The sequence below is a fragment of the Chiloscyllium plagiosum genome, unplaced genomic scaffold (assembly GCF_037043375.1).
Source record: "Chiloscyllium plagiosum isolate Xiang-an unplaced genomic scaffold, Cpla_swu_hap1 HiC_scaffold_33, whole genome shotgun sequence".
Classification (NCBI taxonomy): domain Eukaryota; kingdom Metazoa; phylum Chordata; class Chondrichthyes; order Orectolobiformes; family Hemiscylliidae; genus Chiloscyllium; species Chiloscyllium plagiosum.
Genome location: NW_028270171.1, coordinates 1,488,243 through 1,516,049, shown reverse-complemented (window position 1 = coordinate 1,516,049; position 27,807 = coordinate 1,488,243). Strand labels below are relative to the sequence as shown.

The 27,807-nt window shown below is 41.9% G+C and overlaps 1 protein-coding gene across 3 annotated transcripts in view; it reads right to left on the bottom strand.

The window, feature by feature from the left end:
• Positions 1 to 317: 317 nt before the first annotated feature.
• Positions 318 to 27,807, bottom strand: part of LOC122542067 (uncharacterized) — a 50,235-nt gene continuing 22,745 nt past the window's right edge. For 2 of the 3 annotated variants that reach the window (XM_043679365.2, XM_043679364.2), the window contains 8 exons: positions 27,482 to 27,595; positions 26,605 to 26,639; positions 20,810 to 20,918; positions 15,426 to 15,624; positions 14,312 to 14,485; positions 10,982 to 11,132; positions 9,711 to 9,806; positions 318 to 6,142 (listed from right to left, as the gene is read on the bottom strand). In XM_043679365.2, the coding sequence (XP_043535300.1) occupies positions 6,056 to 6,142; positions 9,711 to 9,806; positions 10,982 to 11,132; positions 14,312 to 14,485; positions 15,426 to 15,624; positions 20,810 to 20,918; positions 26,605 to 26,639; positions 27,482 to 27,569 (939 nt within the window). In that variant the 5' untranslated portion in view covers positions 27,570 to 27,595 and the 3' untranslated portion in view covers positions 318 to 6,055. The remainder of the gene's footprint in view (positions 6,143 to 9,710; positions 9,807 to 10,981; positions 11,133 to 14,311; positions 14,486 to 15,425; positions 15,625 to 20,809; positions 20,919 to 26,604; positions 26,640 to 27,481; positions 27,596 to 27,807) is intronic. The other variant, XM_087978169.1, reaches the window with a different exon arrangement.

Here is a 27,807-nt window from a genome sequence, read left to right as displayed (position 1 = left end):
AATGTTATCTTTTATTGCAAGGGAGAGAGCTCTAGTCAGCCATGATGCACTGGACTGGCCAAACAGCCTCTGCGTCTCAATAACTTTAAGTTACAAAACATGGGGATGGTGCAGCAGATAAATCAAACAGTGGCAGAGTCAGGCAAGTTTATAAGGGTTAAATAAGTCATCTCAGTATTACGGACCAGATCAAACACCCCTCAAAATATATTGAGATGATAGCCTAGACCCTCACCTTTTCATATTTTGAAGGCAAGTGCCAGGCACTGTGCTCCAGATGCAGTTCAATTGGTCAAACCACCAGCATACAAGCAAAATGCACTGTATTCAAATTTATTTCTGTTGTTGTATGAATAACAACTTTATTGGAAAACTTACCAAAATAATAGATTATTTAATCACTAAACAGCAACTGTTCCAACATAATAACTTCATATAAACACACCCTTGGCAAAGACAAATTCTGTAAAATAGATTGTCTCACATGCAAATCGCCAGTTCAGAAGGAAAAACATGAAGAGAAACCGGAGAGAGGGAGTAGCAGGGGGAGATATTGTGTAGCTTCCAAACCCAGCTTCAAGACCTCAGCAGCTGTTGCTGAATAACTAAATCTACATTTCCTAGTTCTATGGAAGCTTGACCCCAGGCTGCTTCTATTGTTCCAATTTAAACCCACCCCCCCCCAAAGGTCTCAGAAACTGTTCACTTTATTGGCTCTGAGCAGACCGATCCTTGCTCCTGTCTAAATCTTTCTTCATTTAAATAAAAGGACAAAATGCACCTCTTAAAGCCATAGCATTGTCATATTAGTGATGGAGTGAAAATATGGAAGCTCATCATGGGATCAAATATGATATGAGGATTACAAATGGTCTGTTTCAGCCTGAGGCAGTTGCCAGGGAGAGGGACAGAGTTGGGAGCAGAGTTTGTGGTGAGGACTGCAGATAATTGCTCAATACTTAACTTAAAGAAGTTATTGCTGATCAGCACTGGATGCCAGAGAAGCAGTGTGACAACTGAAGATCAAGAATCAAGAAGGGTGGAGGTGAGTTCGAGGCAGAGGCAGTATGGGTCAGCACACACATCGAGACTAAGGTTTCTTTTAGATAATGCTGCTGAGAGGCAACAGGTAGATGAGAAATGGGCAGGGCCGAAGATAATCCTTGAGCAGAGGTCTGCACAAGCAGCAAGGGAAGAACGTCCAGATGATGCTCGCTATTATTAGATAGCTAAGAATGGAAACATGGCAGTGAAATCTCACTCAGCTGGATGATGGTGGAAAAGTATTGAAAGAGGGTGATGTGATCGACCATCTTAAAGGCTCTAGTCAAGTTAAGGAGGGATGGCCTTTCCTTATCATGGTCATGTGGGATGTAGTTTGTGATTCTGATAAGATCTCTGTGGCAAGGGTGAAAACTTGAACAGAGTCAACAAATACATTAATGGAAATACAAGATTTAGGAAGCAGCATGAAATGGGGAATGGACGTGGGCAGTAGCTTGCAAGTAGAAATAGGTGAAGAGTAGATTTGTTTGAAGAGGGGTGATGAAAGTAGATTAGAAATGTGGGATGGGTTGGTAGGTACCAGCTGAGAAATTGTTAACACTATCAGATAACATAAAACCCAGGGAGGGAAACCAAACAATGAAAAGGTATGGTTGGAGGAGGAACAAGAAGCATGACCTGGGTCTCATGCACAAGATGATTCGCAGGAATTGGAATACAATCTCGAGGAAAACCGGAGTGCAGGCTGGCAGTGGGGAGCGTTTAAGGGAAATTTGGCACAATGGAATAAAAGAAGACATAGAAGTGGAAGGGATGATCTCAATCATAATGATAAAGGTGTCCATGACATCCTGGCCCCATTGTCAGGGGCATGTGAAAGAGGCAGGAAAGGGTGGTTTAAGGAATTGTCTCATCGGGGAAAGAAGTGCTAATTTTGCTTTACAAGGTGATTGGAAGCAACCAGTCTCAATATTTGTTGTAGTTTATCCAAGGAAACAGAATATTCTTGAAAAAGGCATTGCCAGGAGAATGAATCAGAGAAAGGCTGTCACATATTTTGTTGAGTTGAAAAGGTGAGTGTGTGAACATATTCTTTTGACTACACAGGACATGACTAATCAGAGTTAACACGCCTAATTTAAACAAAGCTTGACTGTTAACTGTAAACACTATTACTGGGTTAATTTGCCACGGCAACACGTCTACCAATCAGAGTTCAGCCTACAACCAGTCAGTTTCTCCTTTCATGCAGTTCGGATGTTGGTATTTTTGCAAATTGTCCTGGTGAAGACAAGACAAAAAGCTTTAACAAAATGTGTCTTTTTTCAGCAACACTCACATTCTATACCACCAAATGACTATCTGTATATCTGAAACTCCATACTGTTCTCATTGCATCCTACTGCATCAACCATCATACATCAGTCTGAAAATCAATATATGGGATTTATTTTAACATAAAGATAGTGATAATATTTTGCAAGTCAGTTCCCTTCTTAATCTCTGTTCAAGGTATGTCATTCTACATAATCTCCTTAAGTAACTGTACTTTAGGGGCAACAGTGTTGACTGCTAAAGTCTCTGAAAATGTAGTCAACAGTGTCCTTTGGTAAGCTTAAAGGAACAAACGCATGATGGAATCAACCCAGTTATAAACTTTGCACACTATCCTGACTTGGAACGGCATCAGTGTTTCTTCACTGGCACTGGGTGAAAATCCTGGAATTCTCTTGCTAACAGCACTGTGGGCATACCTTTATCAGATGGACTATAGCAGTTAACTCATCATTAATGTCTCAGGGAAATTAGATACAGACAACACCACTGGCTTTGCTAAAGAAAGTTACATGCAAAGAACAAATAAAATAAATGAGTTGGCCACAAATTCGAGGCAGGTGTGTAAGTGGCAAGGCCACACCCAATAGGCATCAGTGCTGTGGTCACCCACACTAATTCAATCCCTCAAGGACCACCCACCCAGCAGCAGTATGATTTTTGAAAATACTTCTTTCCCATTGTCAAATGTTCTTGCGGAATAAAGATTTAGACAAAAGGTATTCTCACTAAAACATCTAGTGTTTCTCAACCATTTCAAGTTTTGTTGTAATAAAGACAGTCACTGTGGCACAATCGGCAAGATCCAGACGGTCCCTTCCAGTGTGAATGTTACCACAATCACAAATTGCACAGGGACAGTAGAATTACTGGCTGGGTAATTCAGACCCGAGGAGTTCAGAATCCACTCTTCCAATCTTCCAATCGACAACTTGAAATTAGTTCAGTAAAAAAAACTGCAAATATAAAACCTGATCTCAAGAAAGGTCAAACTGTCATTAAAAAAAAACAACCAGTCCATAAAAATCTTCTTGGGAAGAAAGCTACCATCAACATGCTGTTTGGTTTGTATGTAACTCCAGGGCCACAGCAATGTGGGTGAATTAATGGTCTCCTGAAAAACCACAGCAAACTGCTCAAAACAGGGCAACTAACAATGGTCATGAAATTGCAACCTTTTTGAAACAATACGTAAATAGTCCAACCAGGGAAGGGGCTATACTAGAGCTGATATTCAGGAATACGCCTTTGGAAGCTAATGCTGTTGCATAATTGATCACTGTGACATGTGCAGCTGTGCCTCCCCACCCCGTGCTCATCCATTAGTGAAGGCAGGATCTGGGGTGGCACGGTGGCTCAAAGTGGCTAGCACTGCTGCTGCACAGCACCAGGGACCCAGGTTCGATTCCAGTCTCGGGTGACTGTCTGTGTGGAGTTTGCACATTCTCCCTGTGTCTGCGTGGTTTCCTCCGGGTGCTCTGGTTTCCTCCCACAGTCCAAAGGTGTGCAGGTCAGATGAATTGGCCATGCTAAATTTCCCATAGAGTTAGGTGCATTAGTCAGAGGGAAATGGGTCTGGGTGGGTCACTCTTCGGAGGGTCAGTGTGGACTGGTTGGACCAAAGGGCCTGTTTCCATACAGTAGGAAATCTAACATAAAAAAAAGCCCAGCCAGGTGATTGAAGTTTTAGTCCAGGAGAATTTCGAGGCATGTGGGAATCTTTTAAAGGTCTGTTGAATAGAGTTGAAGACCAGCACATTTCTGGGAAAATGAACATAGAACAATACAGTACAGGAACAGGTCCTTCGGCCACGATGTTGTGCCGAACATGACACCAAATTAAACTAACCCCTTCTGCCTACCCATGGTCCATATCCTTCCATATTCATGTGTTTATCTAAAAGTCCCTTAAATGTCCCTATTGTATCAGCCCTGGCAGCACGTTCCAGTCTACTACCACTGTTTGTATAACAATACTTGTCCCTCACACCTCCTTTGAATTCTTACCCTCACCTTAAATACATGAAGGATAAGGATGGCAAGGTTTGGGAACCTTGGATGAAAAGAGAAATTGAGCTTAGTCAAAAAGAAAAAGGAGGCATATGTAAAGATTTAGGAAACTGAAGACAAACAAAGCCTTCAAAAAAATGCAAAGATAGCAAGGAAGAACTCAAACAAGGAATTAGGAGGGCTAAAAGGGGTCGTGAAATGTTTTTGGCAAACAGGATTAAGGAAAATCCTTAGGTGTTTTATACATCTACAAACAGCAAGAGACTAGCTAGACAAAGGGTAGGTCCATTCAAGGACAAAGAAAGTAATTTTTGCTTGGAGCTGGAGGAACTGGTTGAGGTCCTTAAGAAATACTTTACATCTGTATTCACAAAGATAAAGTACATGGTGGACGGTGAGTCTCAGGAGAGATATTTTGATATTCTGGAGCATGCCAATTTAAAACAAAAGAGGTAATGGATGTTTTAATAAGCATTAAGTTGGACAAGTCCTCAAGATCTGATGGGATCTATCCAAGAATGTGGACAGAGGCAGGTGAGGAAATTGTTGGGGCCATGTATGAAATCTTTGTATTATCTTTGTGTTATCTGACTGGAGATCTGAGCCCAGTGATGTTCCACAAGGATCGGTGCTGAGACTCCTGTTGTTCATGAATGATCTGGAGGAGAATGTAGGTGACTTGATTAATAAATTTGCAGAAGACATAAAGATTGGGGGAGCTGTGAACAGTGAGGATTGCCAGAGAATACAGCTGGATATAGATAGGAGACTTGGACAGAGAAATGATAAATGGAGTTTAATCTGAGCAAATGCGAGGTGATTCAATTTGGAAGATTTAATGCGGTGGCGATGGGGGGGGGTGAATATATAGCAAATGGCAGAACACTTAGTAGCATTAACGTACAGAGGGATCTAGGTGTACAGGTCCACAGTTCCCTGAAAGTTAATATGACATGGGACAGAGGGTATAAAAATTTGCAAGGGATGTTGCAGCTGTATAGATCTTTAGTTAGGCCACATTTGTGTACAGTTCTGGTTGCCACACTACAAGAAGACTGAGAGACTTTGGACAGAGTACAGAAACGATTTACCAGGATGTTGCCTAGTTTGAAGGGTATTAGCTATGAAGAAACTTGCTTTGTTTTCACTTGAACGCCAAGGGTTGAGGGCAACCTTACAGAAGTTTACAAAATGATGACAGGCATAGATAGTCAGAATATGTTTCCCAGACTAGAAATGTCAATTACTGGGGGATATAGGTTTAAGGTTAAAATGGGTTGTGAGAGGCAAGTTTTTGTTTAAAACACAGAGAATGGTCAGCGCGTGAAATGCACTGCCAGAGGAAGTGGTGGAGGCAGATACAATAGCAATGTTGAAGAGGCATCCTGACAGATAAATGAATAGAGGGGGAAAAGAAGGATACAGACCAAGGAGAGGCAAAAGGTTTTTAGTTTAGAAAGGTATCACATATCAGGGTAGACTTTGTGGGTCGAAGGACCTGTTCTTGTAGCTGCCAGAAATTTCTAGTGATCACCTGACTTCAACATTTTCTATTTTTAAATAAAAGCTCAATTTGCCACCGAAGTCATACGTGCCAGGATCTTGACGTTTATATTCAACTTACAACCGGTTTCCCACCACAATCAAATTTTCACATTTCTGATGTACTGAATATGGACATCAGTCATCATTTGCCCTAATTTATTTATTTAGTTGGCGACATCAGCAGCACCTTGAGACCCACTATCAGTCCACTCGCCAGAAGAGTAGCAAAAGCACACAGTATCGGTCCCTGGAAAGTGAAACATATGAAATAAATTACTCCCATTTCGGCACCAATCACTCTCAATACACGACCAGCAGAGGGTTATTTATAAGTAAAATTCCATCTACAATGTCCCCAAAGACTCCAAGCACTGCAATAACACAGGGTTAGATACAGGGAAAAGCTTCACCCACAGGGTTCACATCAAATCTTCCCGGGTCAGGGACAGCACATGGTTAGGTATAAAATATCTTCTTCCCAATTTCTTCCCTCGCCCGAGGCTTAATAATCCTCAGGTTAAAATACCCCAGTCATCTCTCTCATGAGAGCGCAGTCTTATGGTCCTCTGGGACTATGGCATCTTTACATATTTTGCAAATGTAAACTGGCTGCTGCATATTATTTCAGATGTTCAAAATAAGGAGTGTATATTCATAATGCTCCTTTAACAGTATATTGAAAATACACAAGATTTAAAGCTATTGGGGTGGCACAGTGGCTAGCACTGCTGCCTCACAGCGACAAGGTCCCAGGTTCAATTCCAGCCTTGGGTGACTGTCTGTGTGGAGTCTGCACATTCTCCCTGTGTCTGCGTGGGTTTCCTCCAGGTGCTCCGGTTTCCTCCCACAGTCCAAAGACATGCAGGTTAGTTGAATTGGCCATGCTAAATTGTCCATAGTTGTTGGGTGCATTAGTCAGGGGGGTGGGTTATTCTTCGGAGGATCAGTGCGGACCTATTGGGCTGAAGGGCCTGTTTCCACACTGTAGGGAATCTAATCTAATGCCTTTGCCGTGCGCCCCACTCCACCACCCCACTCCTGCATTAGTAAAGGTGAGATCCAGGACTGCATGGTGGCTCAGTAGTTAGCACTGCTGCCTCACAGCACCGGGGACCCAGGTTCGATTTCAGCCTCGGGCGATTCTCTTTGTGGAGTTTGCACATTCTCCCCGTGTCTGTGTGGGTTTGCTCTGGTTTCCTCCCACAGTCCAAAGGTGTGCAGATTAGGTGGATTGGTGATGCTAAATTACCCATATATCCAGGGTAGGCAGGTTAGCTATGGGAAATTCAGGGTTATAGGGACAGGGTAAGGAGGTGGATCTGGGTGGGATGCTCTTCAGATGGTCGGTGTATACTTGAAAGGCCTGCTTCCACACTGTAGGGATTCTGATGGCTTAGTGTGTACATGCAGCATTGTACAATGCCACAATTTGAACTCTATATCCATGCAGAATTCCAGAAATACTGGTCAACCAACGGACTTGTAAAACTGAGGAACTGAAAGAAATAAGCACTATTAAAGAGAGAGTTCTCAAGAAGTTAACTGATTGGAAGGTGATAAATTCCCTGGACTAGATCAGCTTATTTTCATTGTGTTGTAAGAGGTGGCCGCATTAGCACAATTCTTTCAAAATCCTATAGGTCCAGGATAGGTTGCTGCAGATTGAAAGATAGCAAATGTAACCCAATTATTTAGGTATGGAGAATAGAGAAGTACAGACCAGTTACTTAGACATCAGTCGTAGAGAAAATATCATTCTATTATAAATGATGTGATAACTGGGCACTTAGAAAATGTTAAAATTAGGCAGAATCAAGCTGGATTTATGAAAGGAAACTGCATTTGACAAATTGTGGGAGTATTTTGTAATGTTATTGGTAGCATATTTGGTGTATTGGATTTTCAGAAGGCTTTTGCTAAGATCCTCCACATCAGGGTAATGAATAAGGTAGAACACATAGGACTGGCAGAATGTGGTATACAGTTTGAGAATTGGTAACCAGTAAGGTGGCAGAAACTAGAAGCAAACAGATCAATCTCGGGATGATAGGCTGTTACTAGCGGATCAGTGCTAGGTCGACAGCTGTTCACAATCTATAGTATATAAATAAGACCGAGTGTAATACTTCCAAATATACTGATGGCACAAAACTAGGTGGAAATGTAAAATGCAAGGAAGATGTCAGCAGACTTGGACAGGCTAAGTGAAAAGCCAGAATGGAGTAAACGGAAAATAATGTGAATAAGTGTGAAACTTTACTAGAAAACAAGCAGCAAAATGTTTTTTAAATTGTTAAGGTCCACATCATTTCAATTTTGAGTCTTTAAAAACTGTGCACTGCATTGAGAAAGAGCAGTTTTTCAAAAACAGGTATTTACCAGGGTGGCTGCACAGTTTCACAGCAAGGAATTTGATTCCTTTTGTGAACTCGGTTTTGTGGCTTTGAGATCCTGTAATCTGCAGACAACCAGGACTCAAGGAGTTACTTACAAGTGAAGCTGATTGGTTCTTAGCTAGCACAGCAGTTGGGAATGGAAACAAGTCATCGAGACACAGACACACAAACAGAAAGGCACAGCAGAGCTTGCTGTTGTTCTCCCCAGCAGGAACTCTCGCTTCTCTGCAGTAAGCAAACTCAGGTCAAACTTGAAGAAAATCAGTTGCCTTTGCTGTGAGCTGTGACTTTTGAATTGATGATTCAGACATTTTTCAAGTGAATCAGCCATTCTGCATTTCTTACAAACCAGTGGAGGCATCCAGAAAAAAACAAGAATAAGGGGGTTGGTCAGCCAAAGGGGGATTATTTCAACATTGGAACCAGTAAGTAGACACTGAACTCCAGTTTTTCTACCTTTCCCAGTTATTGATTTTTCCCAATTTGTTTGTTTGTGTATACATGTATGTGCTTGGGTAAAGAAAGTTTATAAGGGGATGAGTGTTTTAGTCTGTAGTGTTACTTGCCAATGGTTTATGTCTGCTTACCTGTAACTATTGCCTAGTTACTTGGCATTAATAATAATTTCTGTTCGGTACAGAACCTGGTCGGTGCTTTCTATCAACCTGGGTCTGAAAGTCATGTAAATTGGGGAGCTGTGTGTCCCTTTAAAAAAGCTTTAAACATTTGCCATGACTTTATCCATGTACTGGTACATCTGCAGACCAAGGACAGCCAAGGGTGAAATCCACACTCTCAGAACAAGATCTGAAAAAGTTTTCAAACTAACAACAATATATAGACGCTTAGATGTTGTAGTTGTAAATTTTACCTTCCCTATCTAATATTGCTTCTACCCAATGTTTTCTGCTTTTATTAGCATATGACAGCTATCTTTGGGGAAAAAAGGGAATGTCATGTTATGATCTTTGGAGTGATGTCCTTTAACAGATCCATATGCAAATGAACTAAGTACTTAGCATTTGATGCATGCTCACAGGATGTCTGCACTGTAATAGTCCAGGCATAGACTGTGTTTGGAGGTTACTCCATGCTGTATATATTAGTTCAGCTGTAATAAACCCACCAGACATCTTCAAACAAACAGAATCCATGCATATCTCTTTTTGTGTTACCTTTACATAACTCAAGAATATCAATGCATATGGCTCTGTACCCCATCGAGAGGCAGTACATATGAAACTGCAGGAATTATAACCTAACAAAGAGCAACACTTCCAGGAAAGGAGAAGGATCAATGTACTTGTAACAGCTGGTGACCTATCTGTAAACATGCAGCACATGTCTATATAACTTCGGATTTTGCTTAAATTCAAATCAATGTCTGAGCACCAGCAATGCCCTAATAGAGTTACTTACCCAGCCACCCATTTGGGAGATCCAAGGAACAACAGTCTCCAGAATAAATACTTCAACCCATTTCTTAAAAACAGCAAAGGCTTCTGACTCCAAAATCTTAAAAAACAGAAAGAGAGAAATTAATCACTGTTGCCTACTACTGCGCTTTGCTAAAAATGTCTCAAGTCAGATCACAGCCTGAAACCGAGTTATTAATGACATTTTGCTCTTTTCCCAACCCTGGAATTATTTTCCAGAGCCTCTCTTGCTGAGGAGAACTGTTTCCACATACCATCAAAACCAGAGCTTCCTCTGTAAGGTTAGTCTTCTACTCAGTTACCTCTAGATTGTCCGAACATCTTTGCTTAATCATTATTCTTTCTTCCTCCAGAAAGGATATAAGGACAGGGGCAGGAGTAGGCAATTCAGCTCTCAAGCCTACTCTGCCAAGTAATATGATCATGACTGACCTGCCCATTCCCCATAACCATTTAAAAATCTGTATACCTCCTCCAAATCTTTCGGTATCCCAGCATCAATTAGCATGATACATGCTATTCTTTCGTGACATCATCTGGAGGTGTATCACCATTTTACAAATACATACTGACAACATATCTTCACTGGTCTGTTGTCAGGATGCATGATTGACCTCCAAACTTTGATGACCTACAATTCTTTCACTTTTGTTGGCCGCCATCATGAACTCCATATCCCCTGCCAATAAGAACACTCACCTACCTGGACACCATGTCAGGCTAAATCAGACTCTTGATGCTTTAGTGTTCTATTTGATTTGAAATGTAGTATCTGACTGCTTACCCTCCCCAACACCAAGACTGTTGGTATTCTCAGCCTTCCAACCTCTATTAATTTCTGCTCATCAAAAACTCTCTTGCCCCTCTTTGGCTTGCTAACCCAATGCACTTCTCCTTGTTTATACATATTGGTTCCAGATATCATAATACATCCTTGGGGGACATTTAACACTGCTTAACTACAGAGTAAAGTTTTCTCTATAATGTCTCATCACATTTTCCCATTGCAATGCTCAGGTTTAGAACCAGTCCATTACCCAGCTCGAGTTCTCATCCATTCCTGACATATAGTACATAAATGCTACCCTGTTACAGTACCAATTTATTATCACCACAGTTCAGAATTGGTCCATTCCCCAGGCTACAGAGCCCACCTATTAGGCAATAAGTAGTGAACACACAATATATGGAATACTGTGTGTCATAGTGTTGATTGCTTTCTGCGTTTCAGCTGACTGAATGATAAGTACTCACTGCAGGCAGAAATAATTTTGCCAGCTGGAAGAAAAGAAAGACAGGAGCAGCTTTCCTAGCTCCCGTAGCAACTTTTTGGTTGAAGATGGTGTTTGATAAGGACTGTAGAAGGGAAAGTGGTTTGGAGCTCTTCAGGAGGGGCCCAAACACCCTGGAACACAAACAGAAACAATGAGACTTGTGGCCTCTACATGACCTACACCAACCTTCCACTCTTGGAGATCGTCGGTGAAGTTTTCTTGTTCTATTTGGTAACATGTAGCAGATTTAGAGAGAAGGATTAAAATTCTGGACCAACAGCTGGTTTCATATTTGCAAAGTTTGAACCACAGAGTTGGAACTGAAACAGTGATTGAATTTCTGTGTGGGTTCTCCTGATTTCCTGCAGCCCACAGAAAAACCTTGGGGGAAGTCCACTGAAAGTAAAAAAACGGACCAACTGACTAAAATGTTTGTAAAGGATGTGTGAGGAACACCTAAATATTCACAGATTTCTGGTGTCACAGCATGACTTCCAGATGCTGTAGTTGGACTTGATTATAGTGAATGGGATTGAAGACCAAGAGCAGCGTGTGACAAACACCAGGCAGTATCTGCTTGGGTATTGCTGGGGTTGGAGAGATTGAGCTATAGGCAGAGGCTGAATAGGCTGGGGCTATTTTCCCTGGTGCGTCGGAGGCTGAGGAGTAGCCTTATAAAGTCATGATGAGCAATGATAGGGTGAAGACATGCCAGGATAGGGGAGTCCAGAACTATATTTAAAAGGCATCTGGATGGGTATATGAATATGAAAAGTTGAAGAGGGATATGGGCCAAATGCTGGCAAATGGGACTAGATTAGCTGAGGATATCTGGTCAGCGTGGATAAGTTGCACCAAAGGGTCTGTTTCCATGCTGGCTATCTTCATTACAATCACAACACACAGTATGTTTTATTTTAAATCAACTCTGTGTTTAGTTCCTGTACCATTCTAACTTGCTGCAATTTTGCATGTTTCATTCTTTAATGCTAGAGAAAACCATCTCAAACTGAAACAGATCTGAGGTTTAGTTCAGTCTGTGTGCAAGACCCATTTTTATATTGGAGTGCTTAAATATGTGCAAAATCCACTGTCCATTAACTTGCCCAGTTGTGAAACAGTGTCTTAGTCATATTTTGCTAAAGGAATCAGCTTGAAAACGGAGAAAAAAAAGTGAATTTATAGAAACCTTAAACTAAGAAATTCTCATAAAAATCTACCATTTATTGTCAATTAAAATTTATTGATACAGCTTTGTACTAAAGAACTGTGATCTCAGGCAAGATTTAAACACATATCGGTTATTAATTGCTTATTAATGAATTATTTTCATTATTTAAAAATAAAATTTTGGTTGACATTTTAAACTAAACTAAGTCTGGCATACAGCTCTTCTGTTCTCATTGATCAGGGTGTGAGATCATTGATACAGACCAAAGCTGAAAGAAATTAATGTATAGGGTGTGAGATTAGTTTCATTGTGTCTCCAAAAGACTGTCCAGAATACCTTGATAGCAGACATTGTGAAGGTTTGAGATGCAGAAACTTTGCACTGGGAGCAATTTGAGCCAAATTATTCCCAGATAGGAAAGTTTGAAAAGAGTCAGAAACCTTTCATGCGGGAGTCATGAATTTATGGAGCAGAGGGAAAGAAAACACCCTTGTGTGATAGATTGAGGATCAAAATATAAGGGATTAATGGAGAAAAATTAGGTTCAAAGTTACTTTTCAGTAAAATGCACAGCAGGCTTTTAAAAAAAGGGACAAAGCAAGCTCTCAAACACAAGATGGCTAACTCATTGCATGACAATATGAAATTTCGGATAAGAATTACACATGCCTGGAAAAAACATGATGCTGGGAATTTGCGTGCCACACTTGCACATAAGCTACTTTCTCTGATAAATGAAAGCACAATCAGATAAAAGGAATGTTAGGCTCAGAGTTTATCTTTGAGGAGAAAGTGAGGTCTGCAGATGCTGGAGATCTGAGATGGAAATGTGTTGCTGGAAAAGCGCAGCAGGTCAGGCAGCATCTAGGGAACAGGAGAATCGACGTTTCGGGCATTAGCCCTTCTTCAGGAAAGGAAGAAGGGCTAATGCCCGAAACGTCGATTCTCCTGTTCCCTAGATGCTGCCTGACCTGCTGCGCTTTTCCAGCAACACATTTCCATCTCAGAGTTTATCTTCCCTGCCTGAGCAAATTGACCAGAACATTTGCCTAAGTCTAGTTTGAAGAATAAATTCAAACAGCAAGAATATAAAATACTTTCTTCACTATCCTTTCTACCTGCTACTCCATTTTCAAGGAGCTATGAACCTGCACTACAAGGTCTCTTTGTTCAGCCACACTCCCCAGGACCTTACAATTAAGTGTATAAGTCCTGCCCTGATTTGCCTTTCCAAAGTGTAGCACGTCACATTTATCTAAATTAAATTCTATCTGCCACTCCTTGGCCCATCAGCCCATCTGATCAAGGTCCCATTGGATCTGAGATAACCCTCTTCAATACACCTCCAATTTTGATGCCACCTGCACATTTACTAACCATACCTTGAACCGAATCTTAAATTCTGGATTGTCTTTTCGAAAAAAAGCAGCCATCTTTTTAGTTTGGGATTTACCCAGCCTAGCAATTTTATGGTCTTTGTTTTACCCCCAGAGTGCGTACTTTCATTATTATAATTAGATTTGTGCATCTGTCTCAAAATTACATCATCTAATTTCATTTAATGAATCAAACCCTCAATAAACCCAACTCTCATTCCCTTCTTGATGGTGAACATTTACCGAGGAAGTTCACTCAAACCCATATAAACATTTGGAAAAATTACAATTTGACAAAAAAGGTTCAATTTTAGTTTCTCAGGCCTAAACTCTTTACTAGTTTTATTCCTTTAGATGGACAGGACAAGTTGGTTTCAGTGGATTGATGTATCCTTGAGTTTGGCTCCCTCTAGGTGATGTTCTGGGAATTAATTGAAGAGTAAAACTCAAGTGTAATACAGCATGGAAACTGACCCTTCAACTTGTCCATGCTGACCAAACATACCAAGATCTTAACTGCCATGATCTGAGGGTTTTTAAAATGCCCCTATTCAGCAGTCAATGACTGTTTAAAACAAAGCTTTTGCTGGACTGCTCTGAATGTTGGGCTAACTGGTGTAGCATCTGTTGGAGCAGTTTTAAATTTCTTGACTTTTCCCCAATGCCAGTCAAGAAGCTTCCTAACTGAATTACACTGCGTCAGAACCCAAAATCTGGTCAGAACGTCCAACCTTTAAAAAGTATTAGCATCTTGTAACTTTACTGTTTGAATTCTGGATCCTGTGATATAGCGTCTTCCATCTTTTTCAAATATTGTAGCACTTTTTCCAAATCTAGCACACTGTCTTCCTCCACCTCTTTGCTGCTGAGAACCCTCTTGGCTTCCTCAGCTCCAACTGCTGCTCTGGGAACTGCATGCTCCTTTCCATTGACATAGCTGAAAATGAGAAAGTAACAGGATTGACAAGGGTCTGAAGCAGCAGCAAGGCCCAATTGTTAACTTTAAATGATGTATAGTTCACAGGTTGCCACAGTGCTATTCTACTGATTCAAGTACCTAACTGCTGCTTGGTGCATTGTAAATTCAGCTTGGGCTGCTTGCTGTAAGGGGCGATATCAAATGCATTCAATTTCCTCAATCCATTTCTTACTAGGTCTGGCCTTTAGCATTAAACCCTTCAGTTCAGTTAGATTAGTGTTCTCATTTACAGCCTGGCTAGCCTGAGGAATGAAAGCCTGTGATGATGCTGCAAGTATCAGCATTATTACTGAGTGGGAAACCTCCCAACAATTCAGCTTCTTGGCCCTGTAAAGATTGAAACATTCCCAGAATCTGTTACAAATACTGACACACTCTCGGTGTCCCTTTGTAGACTAACACCTCTGCAGGATCCCCTGTAAACACTGACAAACACCTGGAGACCATCTCTTTTTTATTCACTTGTGTGACATAGGCATTGCTGGCTTGTAATCATTATCCATCCGTAGCTTCCCTTGAACTGAGTGGCTTGCTAGGTTATTTCAGAGACAGTTGAGAGTCAACCACAATGCTGTGGGTCTGGAGTCACGTGTAGGCCAGACCAGGTGAGGATGGCAGATTTCCTTCCCTGAAGAACAGGAGAGAACCCAGATGGGAGTTTCTGACCATCAGCAATGGTTTCATGGACATCAGTAGACTCTTAACTCCAGATTTACATACTGAATTCAATCCTGCCATGGTGGGATTTGAACCTGGGTCCCCAAAACATTAGCGGGGTTTCTGAATTAACAGTGCAGCGATAATAGTGTCAGAGACACCAAAATCAATTGACAAAAGAATCTGTAGCCTACAGATAGAAGACAGCTGAGCCATTTGGAGGCAAGTTAACTGAACATACCTCCAAAACAGTTCCATGGTGTCGCTGGCACCTTCTCGTTCTGGGGCCTTGCTGTAGTTGGGAATCTCTTGCTCCAGGACCCTGCTGAAGCCAGGGCCATTGCAGAATGCTGCATGTTCTATTATCTCATTAGTGGGGAAAGACTGACCACAAAGTGGACACTCTTGTGTCTTTACTGCTGTCGTCTTCTGAAAATATTCTGTATTAAACAGACAAAAATAAGAAGATGGCCTGCATTATCAGAGGTGTACCTGCTCACTCTCATTGCCACTGCCACTCACCCAAATCCCCGCACAGGAGTGTGAAGCAGATTGGGAGTAGGCTGAAGCCGACCAGGAGCAAGGTGAACCACTTCACTGAAGTGTTTGGAAAATGAAGCTGTGAGATCACAGGAAGATAGTGAGTTGATTGACGAGTGAATATCGCAACTTTGTTTGCTTTCTTTCCTTTATTCAAAGTTAGGGTACTAGTCTAAACAAATGGAAAAATACTTACCTGGAATAAAAATTAAATAAACATATTTGGTTTACTTCACTAAGTGACATCACTAACTCGTGATTTTTTTAAAGGAATGCCTTATTGAAATTCCAGGATATATCTGTTATGCCAGATAATTAGAAGCGCAGGAAGCATCATTAGCGGAAGCTGACGTTACTGCACTGCATCCACAATGTGGAGAGCTTTATGGAGAACATGTTTATTGATGTGGTCATCCTGCAGTGTAACCATATACACAGAGGGTGAACAGGTGACCACCAGGCAGCCTAGGAGGACAACAGCAGATGCCTTCAACTAGTATTCTATCTGAACACTAATCAAAGCAACAGCTTATTTGGGGAATGCTGCCAGACTCAAGCGCATGGCGCTACAGGTGGTTCTGTTTACAGAAAGCTGCAGAAAGAGATGAACAATAGTGATAGATGATTTGATAATTAGGGGAATAGGTAGACATTCTGCAGCCTCAGTCATAAATTCATAATGGTAAGGTTCCTCCCTGGAACCAAAGTCACTAAGTACCTACAGAGCACACAGACAGGGAGGGTGACCAGCTTGGCACAAAGAGAAATGAGAGCCTCCGTCAGATTTTGGGCAGCAACAGAAAATTAGCAAGCAGGACCTCAAAAGTAGTTAATTGTGCATTAATCCCTGTGCCACCTGAAAATGACCATAACATTGGAGGATAAAGCAGATTATACAATGCTGGAAAGATGATGGTGGTGGGGTGGGGTGGGGTGGTAGTGGTGGTCTTTGGCAGGGGCAGGTGCTTCTGATTCAAACCAGCTCTAAAAGAAATTAGATCTCACACATTGGATAAGCTGCAGTAAAATACAGCCAGGGCCAATACCAGAATACTGGGAGATTGTGAGCACCAAAACTTGTACATTACCGGGGGAGGTTAGAACAAGGGAGGAAGTTATAAAGTAAGTCAGGGTTACTGTTCATATATGCAAATGCAATGTGGTTAATAAAATTGGTGAGTTATGGGCACAGATTGCCAAGTGAAATATGAAGCTGTGGCCATAACAGAGATTTGACTCAAAAAAGAGAAGTACAAGGTGTTCAGAAGAAAAGGAGAAGAGGCAACAGCATTGACTAAGGAGAGCAGGGCTGGTGAAAGCGGATGTTCCCAGAGAGGCCAAGGATAGAATCTAATTGCTTCAGCTAAGAAACTAAAACAGATGTAATGACATTGCTTGGCATAGTCTACAGGCCACTGACTAGTGGTGATAGGTTGTTGGAGAACAAATTTTCAAGGCAAGTTATCCAAGGGTATATCTACAAATGGAGCTCTGGATGGCAACAAGAAGCTAATTGGTTTGTGGTCTAGTGTCCAGTTATCAATGACATATTTACCAACAGCCATGTGATTAGTTCTCAGGTCACTGAACAATTTGGGGCTGGGAACAAGATACAGAAAACCCTTCAGCTCTCTCTCCATTCTCTGCAATAATCCACTGGAAACCCAGATTTTCTTTCAGCTGTTGCTGTAAACTATAAATTTTAATTGAGAAGCCAGAGATCTTTCTAAATAAGTGGACCAGCCAGCTTGTGCCTCTTGCAAACCAGTGGAAGCATCTGGAGAAGGATGACTGAGAAGCAGCATATCCTCCCCAATTGGGGACAAAGACTCAGGAGGCAGCAGGACTCAGGCACGTGGCAGACTTTGTTCTTATTCAAACAAAAACCGGTTAATGCAAGGAGAGAGCCAAAGATCTTCCCCAAATCTGGCCTCAATGTGAGAACATACTCGTTCTCAAAGCTTCAGCTCAGATCAGAAGAGATACAAATGATGCTCTGGCTTTTACAATAAAATACAGCATGTTTAAACATTTTGTGCTACAATATTCACATACAACATGGTCACTGTATCCTTCCCCTTATTCTATATATTCAATCAGTGAAACACCTAATCAATGATGGGCATTCCTATGGACAGTTCCAGATTCCCATGGTTTGATGATGTTTAACAGACATTATAATCTCCAGGTCTTGTGATCTTTTTATGCATCCTATTAATTTGCATTCCAAAGTTCTTCGGACCTGTCCCAGATTTGCTTATCTCTAAGGACTGCTTGAATTCTGTTGCCCCTTGTAATCCTTTGCTATCTCTATCAAATTCTGTTACTCCTCATATTTTCCACTGTCCCAATTATATACATTTATAAAAAATACAAAAGAAAGTTGGTTCTAACTAACTGCTATAAGGTTCGTAGTATTAATTCCTATTATAAAGTTAGTGATATGTAAATTTTTACAGCTACTTTCACATCTATATTTGAACAATTTCCCCGAATGCTTCTACTATATTTTGGTTACTTGTGTATCTATAATTATGTTGAAATCTCTGTGATTATCTGAAGAATCTTTAACTAGAACCTATTTCTTAATATTGTGAATAACTTCAAAAAAAAACTGATTACGACAAAATAATTTTAGGTGTTGTTTTCACAGCCACAAGCGGAGTTAGGCTGATTATTCAAAGTTTGGGAGAAGGTTTGTAGCTCGGGTGCTCGTTGTTGTGGTTCTGTTCGCCGAGCTGGGAATTTGTGTTGCAGACGTTTCGTCCCCTGTCTAGGTGACATCCTCAGTGCTTGGGAGCCTCCTGTGACGCGCTTCTGTGATCTTTCCTCCGGCATTTGTAGTGGTTTGAATCTGCCACTTCCGGTTGTCAGTTCCAGCTGTCCGCTGCAGTGGTCGGTATATTGGATCCAGATCTAGCTGTTTGATTAGATTACTTAGATTAGATTACTTACAGTGTGGAAACAGGCCCTTCGGCCCAACAAGTCCACACCGCCCCCGCCGAAGCGCGACTCACCCATACCCCTACATCTACCCCTTACCTAACACTACGGGCAATTTAGTATGGCCAATTCACCTGACCCGCACATTTTTGGACTGTGGGAGGAAACCGGAGCACCCGGAGGAAACCCATGCAGACACGGGGAGAATGTGCAAACTCCACACAGTCAGTTGCCTGAGGCGGGAATTGAACCCGGGTCTCTGGCGCTGTGAGGCAGCAGTGCTAACCACTGTGCCACCGTGCCGCCCACTGTGCCACTGTGCCGATGTACTTATTGATTGCATATGTGGGCTCACCCATCTCTGGACTCATAGCAGAAGCGGTAATGCAAAGATTAGAACAAACAGTCTTACCGCAAATTCAACCCAAACTCTGGGTCAGATATGTGGATGACACGTTTGTAATCATTAAAAACACAGAAATAGAAAACACATACTGGGTCATCAACTCCACACTCACAGGAATCCGATTCACTAGAGAGGAAGAAAAGGACAACCAACTCCCATTCCTAGACGTGATGGTACAGAGAACACCGAACGGAGAATTCACTACAAGGGTATACAGGAAAGCCACACACACAGATCAAGTCCTAAACTACGAAAGCAACCAAAAGAAGTTGCATCAAGAACTATTCAAAAGAGCCACAACACACTGCAGTACACCAGAACTGCAAAAAGAGGAAGAAGAACACCTATACAATGTATTCGCCAAAAACGGATACCCCCGCAATTTCATCAAAAGATGCCTAAGGGAAAGACAACGGAACGAAGACATGCCACAACCCAAAGGACTAGCCACACTACCATACATCAAGAGCATTTCCGAACTGACAGCCAGACTTCTGCGACCACTAGAACTTATAACAGCACACAAACCAACAGCCACTCTCAGACAACAACTCACCAGGACGAAGGAGCCGATATCCAGCATGAGCAAAACCAATGTAGTGTACAAAATCCCATGCAAGGACTGCACAAAACACTACATAGGACAAACAGGAAGACAGCTAACGATCCGCATCCATGAACACCAACTACCATTAACTGTGAACTTTTAAAAAATGTTGGCTGTAACGCGATTACAGCACCAAGACCTTGAGCGCTGTTTCTAAAGTGCAATTTTTCTAAAACGCAGTGTTGCGCAAGAACACAACCATCATATTATAAAAGAACTACCTGTATAGCTTGTTCAATACAGAAACCTCTGTGCTTTCTAGCAACCTGGGTCTGAAAATCAGGTAAATTCAAGGGAATCTCTGACCTCTTCTGAAAATTTGAACTTTCGTGATGACTGGGAAAAGTAGAGCAAACAAATCTAGAGGTCCCTGGAGGAAAAAAAAGATATGCCAAACAAGATGAAGTAGAAAGACTGGGCATTTAATGTACATTCTTTTATAATAATATGCTTCCTGATATATATTCATGTTCTAAATCTTAATGTAAAGGGTACAATTTAAAAATTTATCAGATGACTTAAAACTTGGTTGGTGAAATGGGTGACAAGTGACAGATGAAATTTCATATTTTATACATTCATTTAAAGGTTTGGGTTTCAATGGTCAGGTCAGCATTTATTGTCTTTCGATCATTGTGCTGGACAAGGTGGGAATGAGCAACATTCTTGAACTGCTGCAGTGATATAAGGAAACCCACATCACTGACAAGGGAGGGTGTTCCAGGACTTTGAACCAGAGACACTGAACGAATGGTGATACACTTTCAAGTCAGTACAGTATGTGGTTTGGACAGCAAGTTGCAGATATGGTGTTCCTATGCACCTAATGCCTTTGTCCTTCTAACAGATTGAGGTTGCAGGTTTGGAAGGTGCTGTTGAAGGCAGAGGTAGATAGATTCTTGACTAACAAGGGAATCAAGGTTTACGTGGAAAGAAAGCAGAAGTTAAGACCACAAACAGATAAGCCATGATCTTGTTAAATGGCAGTGCTGGCACAATGGGGCTGGTGGCTTACTCCTGCTCATTATTACGCACTGTGCTGAAATCATTCCATAATTCAAATATATGGTACCAGGGAGCAAACTGACAGAGAGTAGTGAGTCACACTGCAGATCGCTCCTGAACATACCTGTGCTGCAGTGTGGAACTGCGGTGATATTGGAATAAACAACTGAACCCACTCCATCCAAATGTTGATGAAAGTAACTGGTGCAAGTTGCAAGCTGATAATTCTCACTCTGAATCAGCAGGAAAAAAATTAAACAGGTATAAATACTCCACAGAGAAAACCTGCCCACTCCATATCTTTCAGAAACCTATACAAGAACAGATTTGTGGCAACCCTGTCAAATTTATTGTTTCTTATTCATTGTGAAAATTAATAAAACCAAGAATGTGAATTCGTTAAGAGAAGTGTTGCAATTATGATACTAAATTGCTGCCAACATTGACAGACGGTGCTCCTTCATGTGTCTGACCACTACCTATGAATCTCCAGCCCAGTTTGAGTTAGTGTACTTGGCGGGGATGGGCTCTGATTGAGCTCCAGTATTTTGCATTGCAATCAGTGGTTTCTGTCAAACAATAGTGCCCTCATGTGTAACCAATGGGTAATGCAACTATTTGCAACTGCAAATTCATAAAATGCAGGATGGCATTCAACCCATCATGCAAGGGCTACCCAATCAATCAATCTCATCCCCCCTGCTGTTTCCCCAAAACATTGTATATATTTTGCTACAAGTGCACTTGCGGAATGTCATTTTGGCAGCTATTACTGTATTTTCTTTCTGGATCACAACTTAGTGTTAAAAAGTTTCCTTGTGTTGCCTCTATTTCCTCTGCCTTAAATCTGAAATACCTTTATGGCACAGAAAAGAGTCTTTCCTTAGAACAGTGCAGCACAGGAATGGGCCCTTCGGCCCATGATATTGTGCTGAACATGATACCAAATTAAACTAATCCCTTCTGCCTGCCCTTGACCCATATCTCTCCATTCCTTGTATATCCATGTGCTTATCTAAAAGTCCCTTAAATACCCTTATCGTATCTACCTCCACCACCATCCCTGGCAGCATGTTCCAGACTCTACCACTCTTTGTTTAAAAACTTGCCCCTCACATCTCCTTTGAACTCTTCCCCCCTCACCTTAAATGTATGCCTCCTAATATTAGACATAGATTCTGACCGTCAAACCCTATCTATGCATCTCATACTTTTATAAACTTCTATCAAGTCTCCCCTCAGCCTGCACTGCTCCAGAGAAAACAACCTGAGTTCTTCTAGCGTCTCCTTATAGCTCATACCCTCTAATCCTGGCAGGATTCTAGCCCCTCTCCAAAGACTCCACATCTTTCCTGGAATGTGGCAACCAGAACTGAAATCAATACTCTATGTGTAACCTAACCAAAGTCTTATAAAGCTGCAACATGACATCCTGACTCTTGTACTCAATTCCCCAACCAACAAAAGCAAGCGTGGCTTTCAGGGAGCTATGGACTTGAACCCCAAGATCCCTTTGCACATCAACACTGTTCACAGTCCTACCATTAACTGTAAACTTTTCATTAATATAGTGTTTACAGGGGAGAAAGACATGAAGACTTGGGGAAGTTAGTGGTCATATCATAAAGACAGTCCATACCACAGTAGAGGTGGAGTATTAGAATGTATAAAGGTGGATAAATCTCTTGGTCCTGACTAGATATATCCAAAAACACTGCAAGAGGCTAGAGAAGAAATTGCAGAGGCCCAGGTTGATATTTTTGCATCATCGTTGGCCATGGGTAAGGTCCTGGATGACTGGAGGGTAGTGAATGTTGTGCCCTTATTCAATACTGCAAAGACAAACCTGGGAACTATAGACCAGTAAGTCTAATATCTGTGGTAGGTAAGATACTTGAGAAGATTCTGAGAGTTAAGACATACGTGCATTTGGAAAGACAGGGTTTGATTAGGAGTAGTCAGCATGGCTTTGTGTGTGGGAGATCATGCCTCATAAATTTGTTAGGGTTCTTTGATGAAGTGACCAGGAAGATTGATGAGGGCAGGGCAATAGACGTAGTCTATATGGATTTCAGTAAGGCCTTTGATAAGGTTCCACATGATAGGCTGCTCTGGAAGGTTAGACCATAAGGATTCCGGGGGACCTGGCAAACTGGATACACAATTGGCTTGATGGTAGGAAGCAGAGGGTAATAGTGGAGGGATGCTGGTCAGACTGTGAGTAATGGAGTGCCTTAGGGGTTGGTGCTGGGCGCAGTGCTGTTTGTTATCAATATAAATGATTTAGTTGAGAATGTACAAGGCATGATTAGTAAGTTTATAGATGACTCTAAAAGAGGCGGTATCATGGACAGTGAGGAAGATTATCAGAAATTGCAGCAGGACCTTGATCAGCTGGGGAAGTGGACCAAGAAATAGCAAATGGAGTTTAATATAGACAATAGGTGCAGGAGTAGGCCATTCTGCCCTTTGAGCCTGCACCACCATTCAATATGATCATAGCTGATCATCCTTAATCAGTATCCTGTTCCTGCATTATCTCCATAACCCTTGATTCCACTGTCCTTGAGAGCTCTATCCAACTTTTTCTGAAATGAATCCAGAGACTGGGCCTCCACTGCCCTCTGGGGCAGAGCATTCCACACAGCCACCACTCTCTGGGTGAAGAAGTTTCTCCTCATCTCTGTCCTAAATGGTCTGCCCTGTATTTTTAAGCTGTGTCCTCTGGTTCGGCACTCACCCATCAGCGGAAACATGTTTCCTGCCTCCAGAGTGTCCAATCCTTTAATAATCTTCTATGCCTCGATCAGATCCCCTCTCAATCTTCTAAACTCAGGAGTATACAAGCCCAGTCGCTCCAGTCTTTCAGCGTAAGGTAGTCCCGCCATTCCAAGAATTGACCTTGTGAACCTATGCTGCACTCCCTCAATAGCCAGAATGTCTTTCCTCAAATTTGGAGACCAGAACTGCACACAGTACTCCAGGTGTGGTCTCACCAGGGCCCTGTACAGCTGCAGAAGAACCTCTTTGCTTCTATACTCAATCCCTATTGTTATGAAGGCCAGCATGCTATTAGCCTTCTTCACTACCCACTGTACCTGCATGCTTACCTTCATTGACTGGTGTACAAGAACACCCAGATCACTTTGTACTGCCCCTTTACCTAAATTGATTCCATTTAGGTAGTAATCTGCCCTCCTGTTCTTGCCACCAAAGTGGATAACCATACATTTATCCACATTAAACTGCATCTGACCACTCACCTAAACTGTCCAGGTACCCTGTAATCTCCTAACATCCTCCTCACATTTCACCCTGCCACCTAGCTTAGTATCATCAGCAAATTTGCTAATGTTATTACTAATACCATCTTCTATATCATTAATATATATTGTAAAAAGCTGTGGTCCCAGCACTGATCCCTGCGGTACCCCACTGGTCACTGCCTGCCATTCCGAAATGGAACCGTTTATCACTACTCTTTGTTTCCTATCAGCCAACCAACTTTCAATCCAAGTTAGTACTTTGCCCCCAATACCATGCGCCCTAATTTTACTCACCAACCTCCTATGTGGGACTTTATCAAAAGCTTTCTGAAAGTCCAGGTACACTACATCTACTGGATCTCCCTCGTCCATCTTCAGAGTTACATCCTCAAAAAATTCCAGAAGATTAGTCAAGCATGATTTCCCCTTCATAAATCCATGCTGACTCTGACCTATCCTGTTACTACTATCCAGATGTGTCGTAATTTCATCCTTTGTAATAGACTCCAGCATCTTTCCCACCACTGAGGTCAGACTAACTGGTCTATAATTTCCTGCTTTCTCTCTCCCACCTTTCTTCCTGCTTTCTCTCTCCCACAGGTGTGAGGTCTTGCATTTTGGAAAGTCAAACCAAGGCATGAGTTCCACGGTGAATGGTAGGGCCTTAAGGAGTGTAGTGGAACAGAGGGACCTTGGAGTTCAGATGCACGGTTCTTTGAAAGTGGAATCACACGTAGACACGGCTTTTGGTACACTGGCCTTCATCAGGCAGGGCATTGAGTATAGAAGTTGGGAAGTTACGTTGTAGTTGTAGAGGACATTGGTGAGGACGCACTTGGAGTATTGTGTTCAGTTTTGGTCACTCTGCTATAGGAAGGATGTTATTAAACTGGAAAGAATGTGTAAGAAATTTACAAGGATGTTACCAGGACTCAAGGGTCTGAGTTATAAGGAGAGGTTGGACAAGCTAGGACTTTTTTCTTTAGAGTGTAGGAGACTGAAGGGGGAATCTTGTAAAGGTTACAAGGCCATGAGAGGCATGGATAAAGTGATTGCACTCAGTCTTTGTGGAATCAAGGATGGGAGGGCATCAGTTTAAGGTTAGAGGGGAAAGAATAAAAGGGAACCTGGCAAATTTTTTTTTTACACTGAGGGTGGTACGCATATGGAATAAGCTGCCAGCGGAGGTGGTTGAGGCAGGTACATTAACAACATTTAAAAGGCATTTGGACAAATACATGGATAGGTAAAGTTTCAAAGGATATGGGGTTAGTGTAGAAGGACATTTTGGGCCAAAGAGCCTGTCGGACTCTACGGCTCTATTTGATCTCCCAAAGTGCAATATCTCACACTAGCCTGGACTAAATTCCATCTGCCATTTCTCTGCCTTTATCTACAACTAATCTATATCCCTCTGTATCCTTTTACAACCTTCAACACTATCCACAACTCCACAAATTGTTGTATCATCTGCAAACTTACTAATCCACCCATCTACACTTTCACCCAAGTCAATTATATATCAGAAACAGCAGACATCCCAATACAGATCCTTGCAGCACGCCACTAGTCACGGACCTCCAGCCAGAAAACACCCTTTCACCACTACCTCCTGTCTTTTATGGGCAATTCAGTTCTGAATCCATGTGGCCAAGTCACGCGGACCCCATGCATCCTTGTTAACTTTACCAAATCTGTTCATGATTTTAAGTGCTTCAGTCAAAATTCCAAGGTGAGAATGTGAAACTGTAACCATTTTCCATCCTCACTTGTCATACAATCCCTGTGTATGCAGTCTTTGGGATATACTTGTTCATCCACAAATTATGGAGGCCTACAGGTTGGGCTCAGTTCTAACATTTGTATTTGTGTGTGTCCCAGTACAGGTATATGGAGTATAGACAATACATGATTAGATTAGATTCCCTACATTATGGAAACAGGGCTTTTGCTCAACAAGTCCACACCAACCCTCCGATGTGGACCCATTCCCCTATCCTATATTTACCTCTGACTAATGCACCTAACACTATGGGCAATTCAGCATGGCAAATTCACCTGACCTTTGGATTGTGGGAGGAAACCCACGCAGACACAGGGAGAATGTGCAAACTCCACACAGACAGTCGCCCAAGGCAGGAATCAAACCTGGGTCCATGGCATTGTGAGGCAGCAGTGCTAACCACTGAGCCACTGTGCCGCCCCACATCTATGGGGCTTATAGGATATGATTCAGTGGGTATGAGGTACATAGGTGTACAATATAGGTAATTGGGGAACAGGTTTTCATTGATGTATTGTACAGACTTCTGTAGGCTGATTGAGCAGCAATCTCCAAGAGTGTGCGTTATGTTCATGCAGTGAGGCAGAGAGAGTGTGCAAGACAGACAAAGAGCTTGAGTAAGAGAGGGAGAGAGACAGAGCGCAAGACAGATATAACATGAGGTAAACAGAGTTAGAACGAGAATGTGTGTGTAGTAAATGGGAGGTCATATCTACAGGGTGGAGATATTTTCAGAAAAGTCTAAGAACCAATACCATTGAAAGTCACTACGAAATAAAAGTTACATGTTAGTTGTAGTTAGAGTCATAGAGATGTAGAGCCCGGAAACACGATGAATAAAACAATCTGGATAATGGCTAAAACACTCACCGCAACTGAAGCTGCTCCATGCTGAGTCAACAACCCTTACAAACAGAAATGAAAGACAATGAGTTATTGGTCAAGGTTTAAACTATAAGTAACAGAGGCATTTAATGAGTCATTTAAATGTTGAGCTACAGTCATCATTCAATTAATAACAGTAAAAACAGAAACTGTTGGAAAAACTCAGCAGCTCTGGCAGCATCTGTGGAGAGAGAAACAAAGTTAGCATTTGGAGCCCAATATCACTTTTTTATGAACAATTCAATCACTGCCCAGTTCAACAAGTGTGCTTATATGTAGGTAAATGCAGGAACTATAAGGTACACAGCAAGATGCCACAAATGTACGTATATGGATTGAGCTGCCAGAGGAAGTGGTAGAGGCTGGTACAATTACAACATTTAAAAGGCATTTGGATGGGTACATGAATAGGAAGAGTTTGGAGGGATATGGGACAGGTGCTGGCAGGTGGGACTAGATTGGGTTGGGATATCTGGCATGGACTGGTTGGACCGAAGGGTCTGTTTCCATGCTGTACATCTCTATGACTCTATGAATGAACTGATATGTTGAGGGAGGAACATTGGCAACAACAGAGGGATGTATCCTTCCTGCTGCTCTGCTTATCAACTTGCATCATCATGAACATTGATCAGAACCACAGGAAAAGGACAGACAGCCTTGGTTTAAAATTTCTTTCTAAGATCATCTCCTAGGATAAGCAGTCAAACAGACGTGTACTGTGTTCTTGTTTTTGCAAACTTAGCTCTTAGGGAATATGATCCTGCTGCACAGGCAGTTACAAACTATTACAGTTTTGTCAGTCTGACCACTGTCTGTGGGCAGGAGACAGGGCGTTCTGTTGCTGCAGCTTACTGCTTACCTTCCTCAAATCTTGATCCATCACAATTCCAAGCATGGTGCTGAATTACTGCTTCAGAAAACGAATTACCACAGAGGGGACACTCCATTCTCCTTTCAAAGTGGCTCTCCAGTGCTATGTGTGAATGGGAAAAGATGGGTGAAAAGTTAATCTGCTGGCTCGATCTCTTTTTCTGACCAATGAGCCTGTCTGTCCAGTAGATCTAACTCTGATCACTGGATGTCTGCTCCTGAGATCACTTTCTTTGCTCTCAATGAATCCGTCTCTTTTAGATCCCTCTTTGTTTCATGAACTTCTCTCTCAACTATTTGAATCACTCTTTAGTC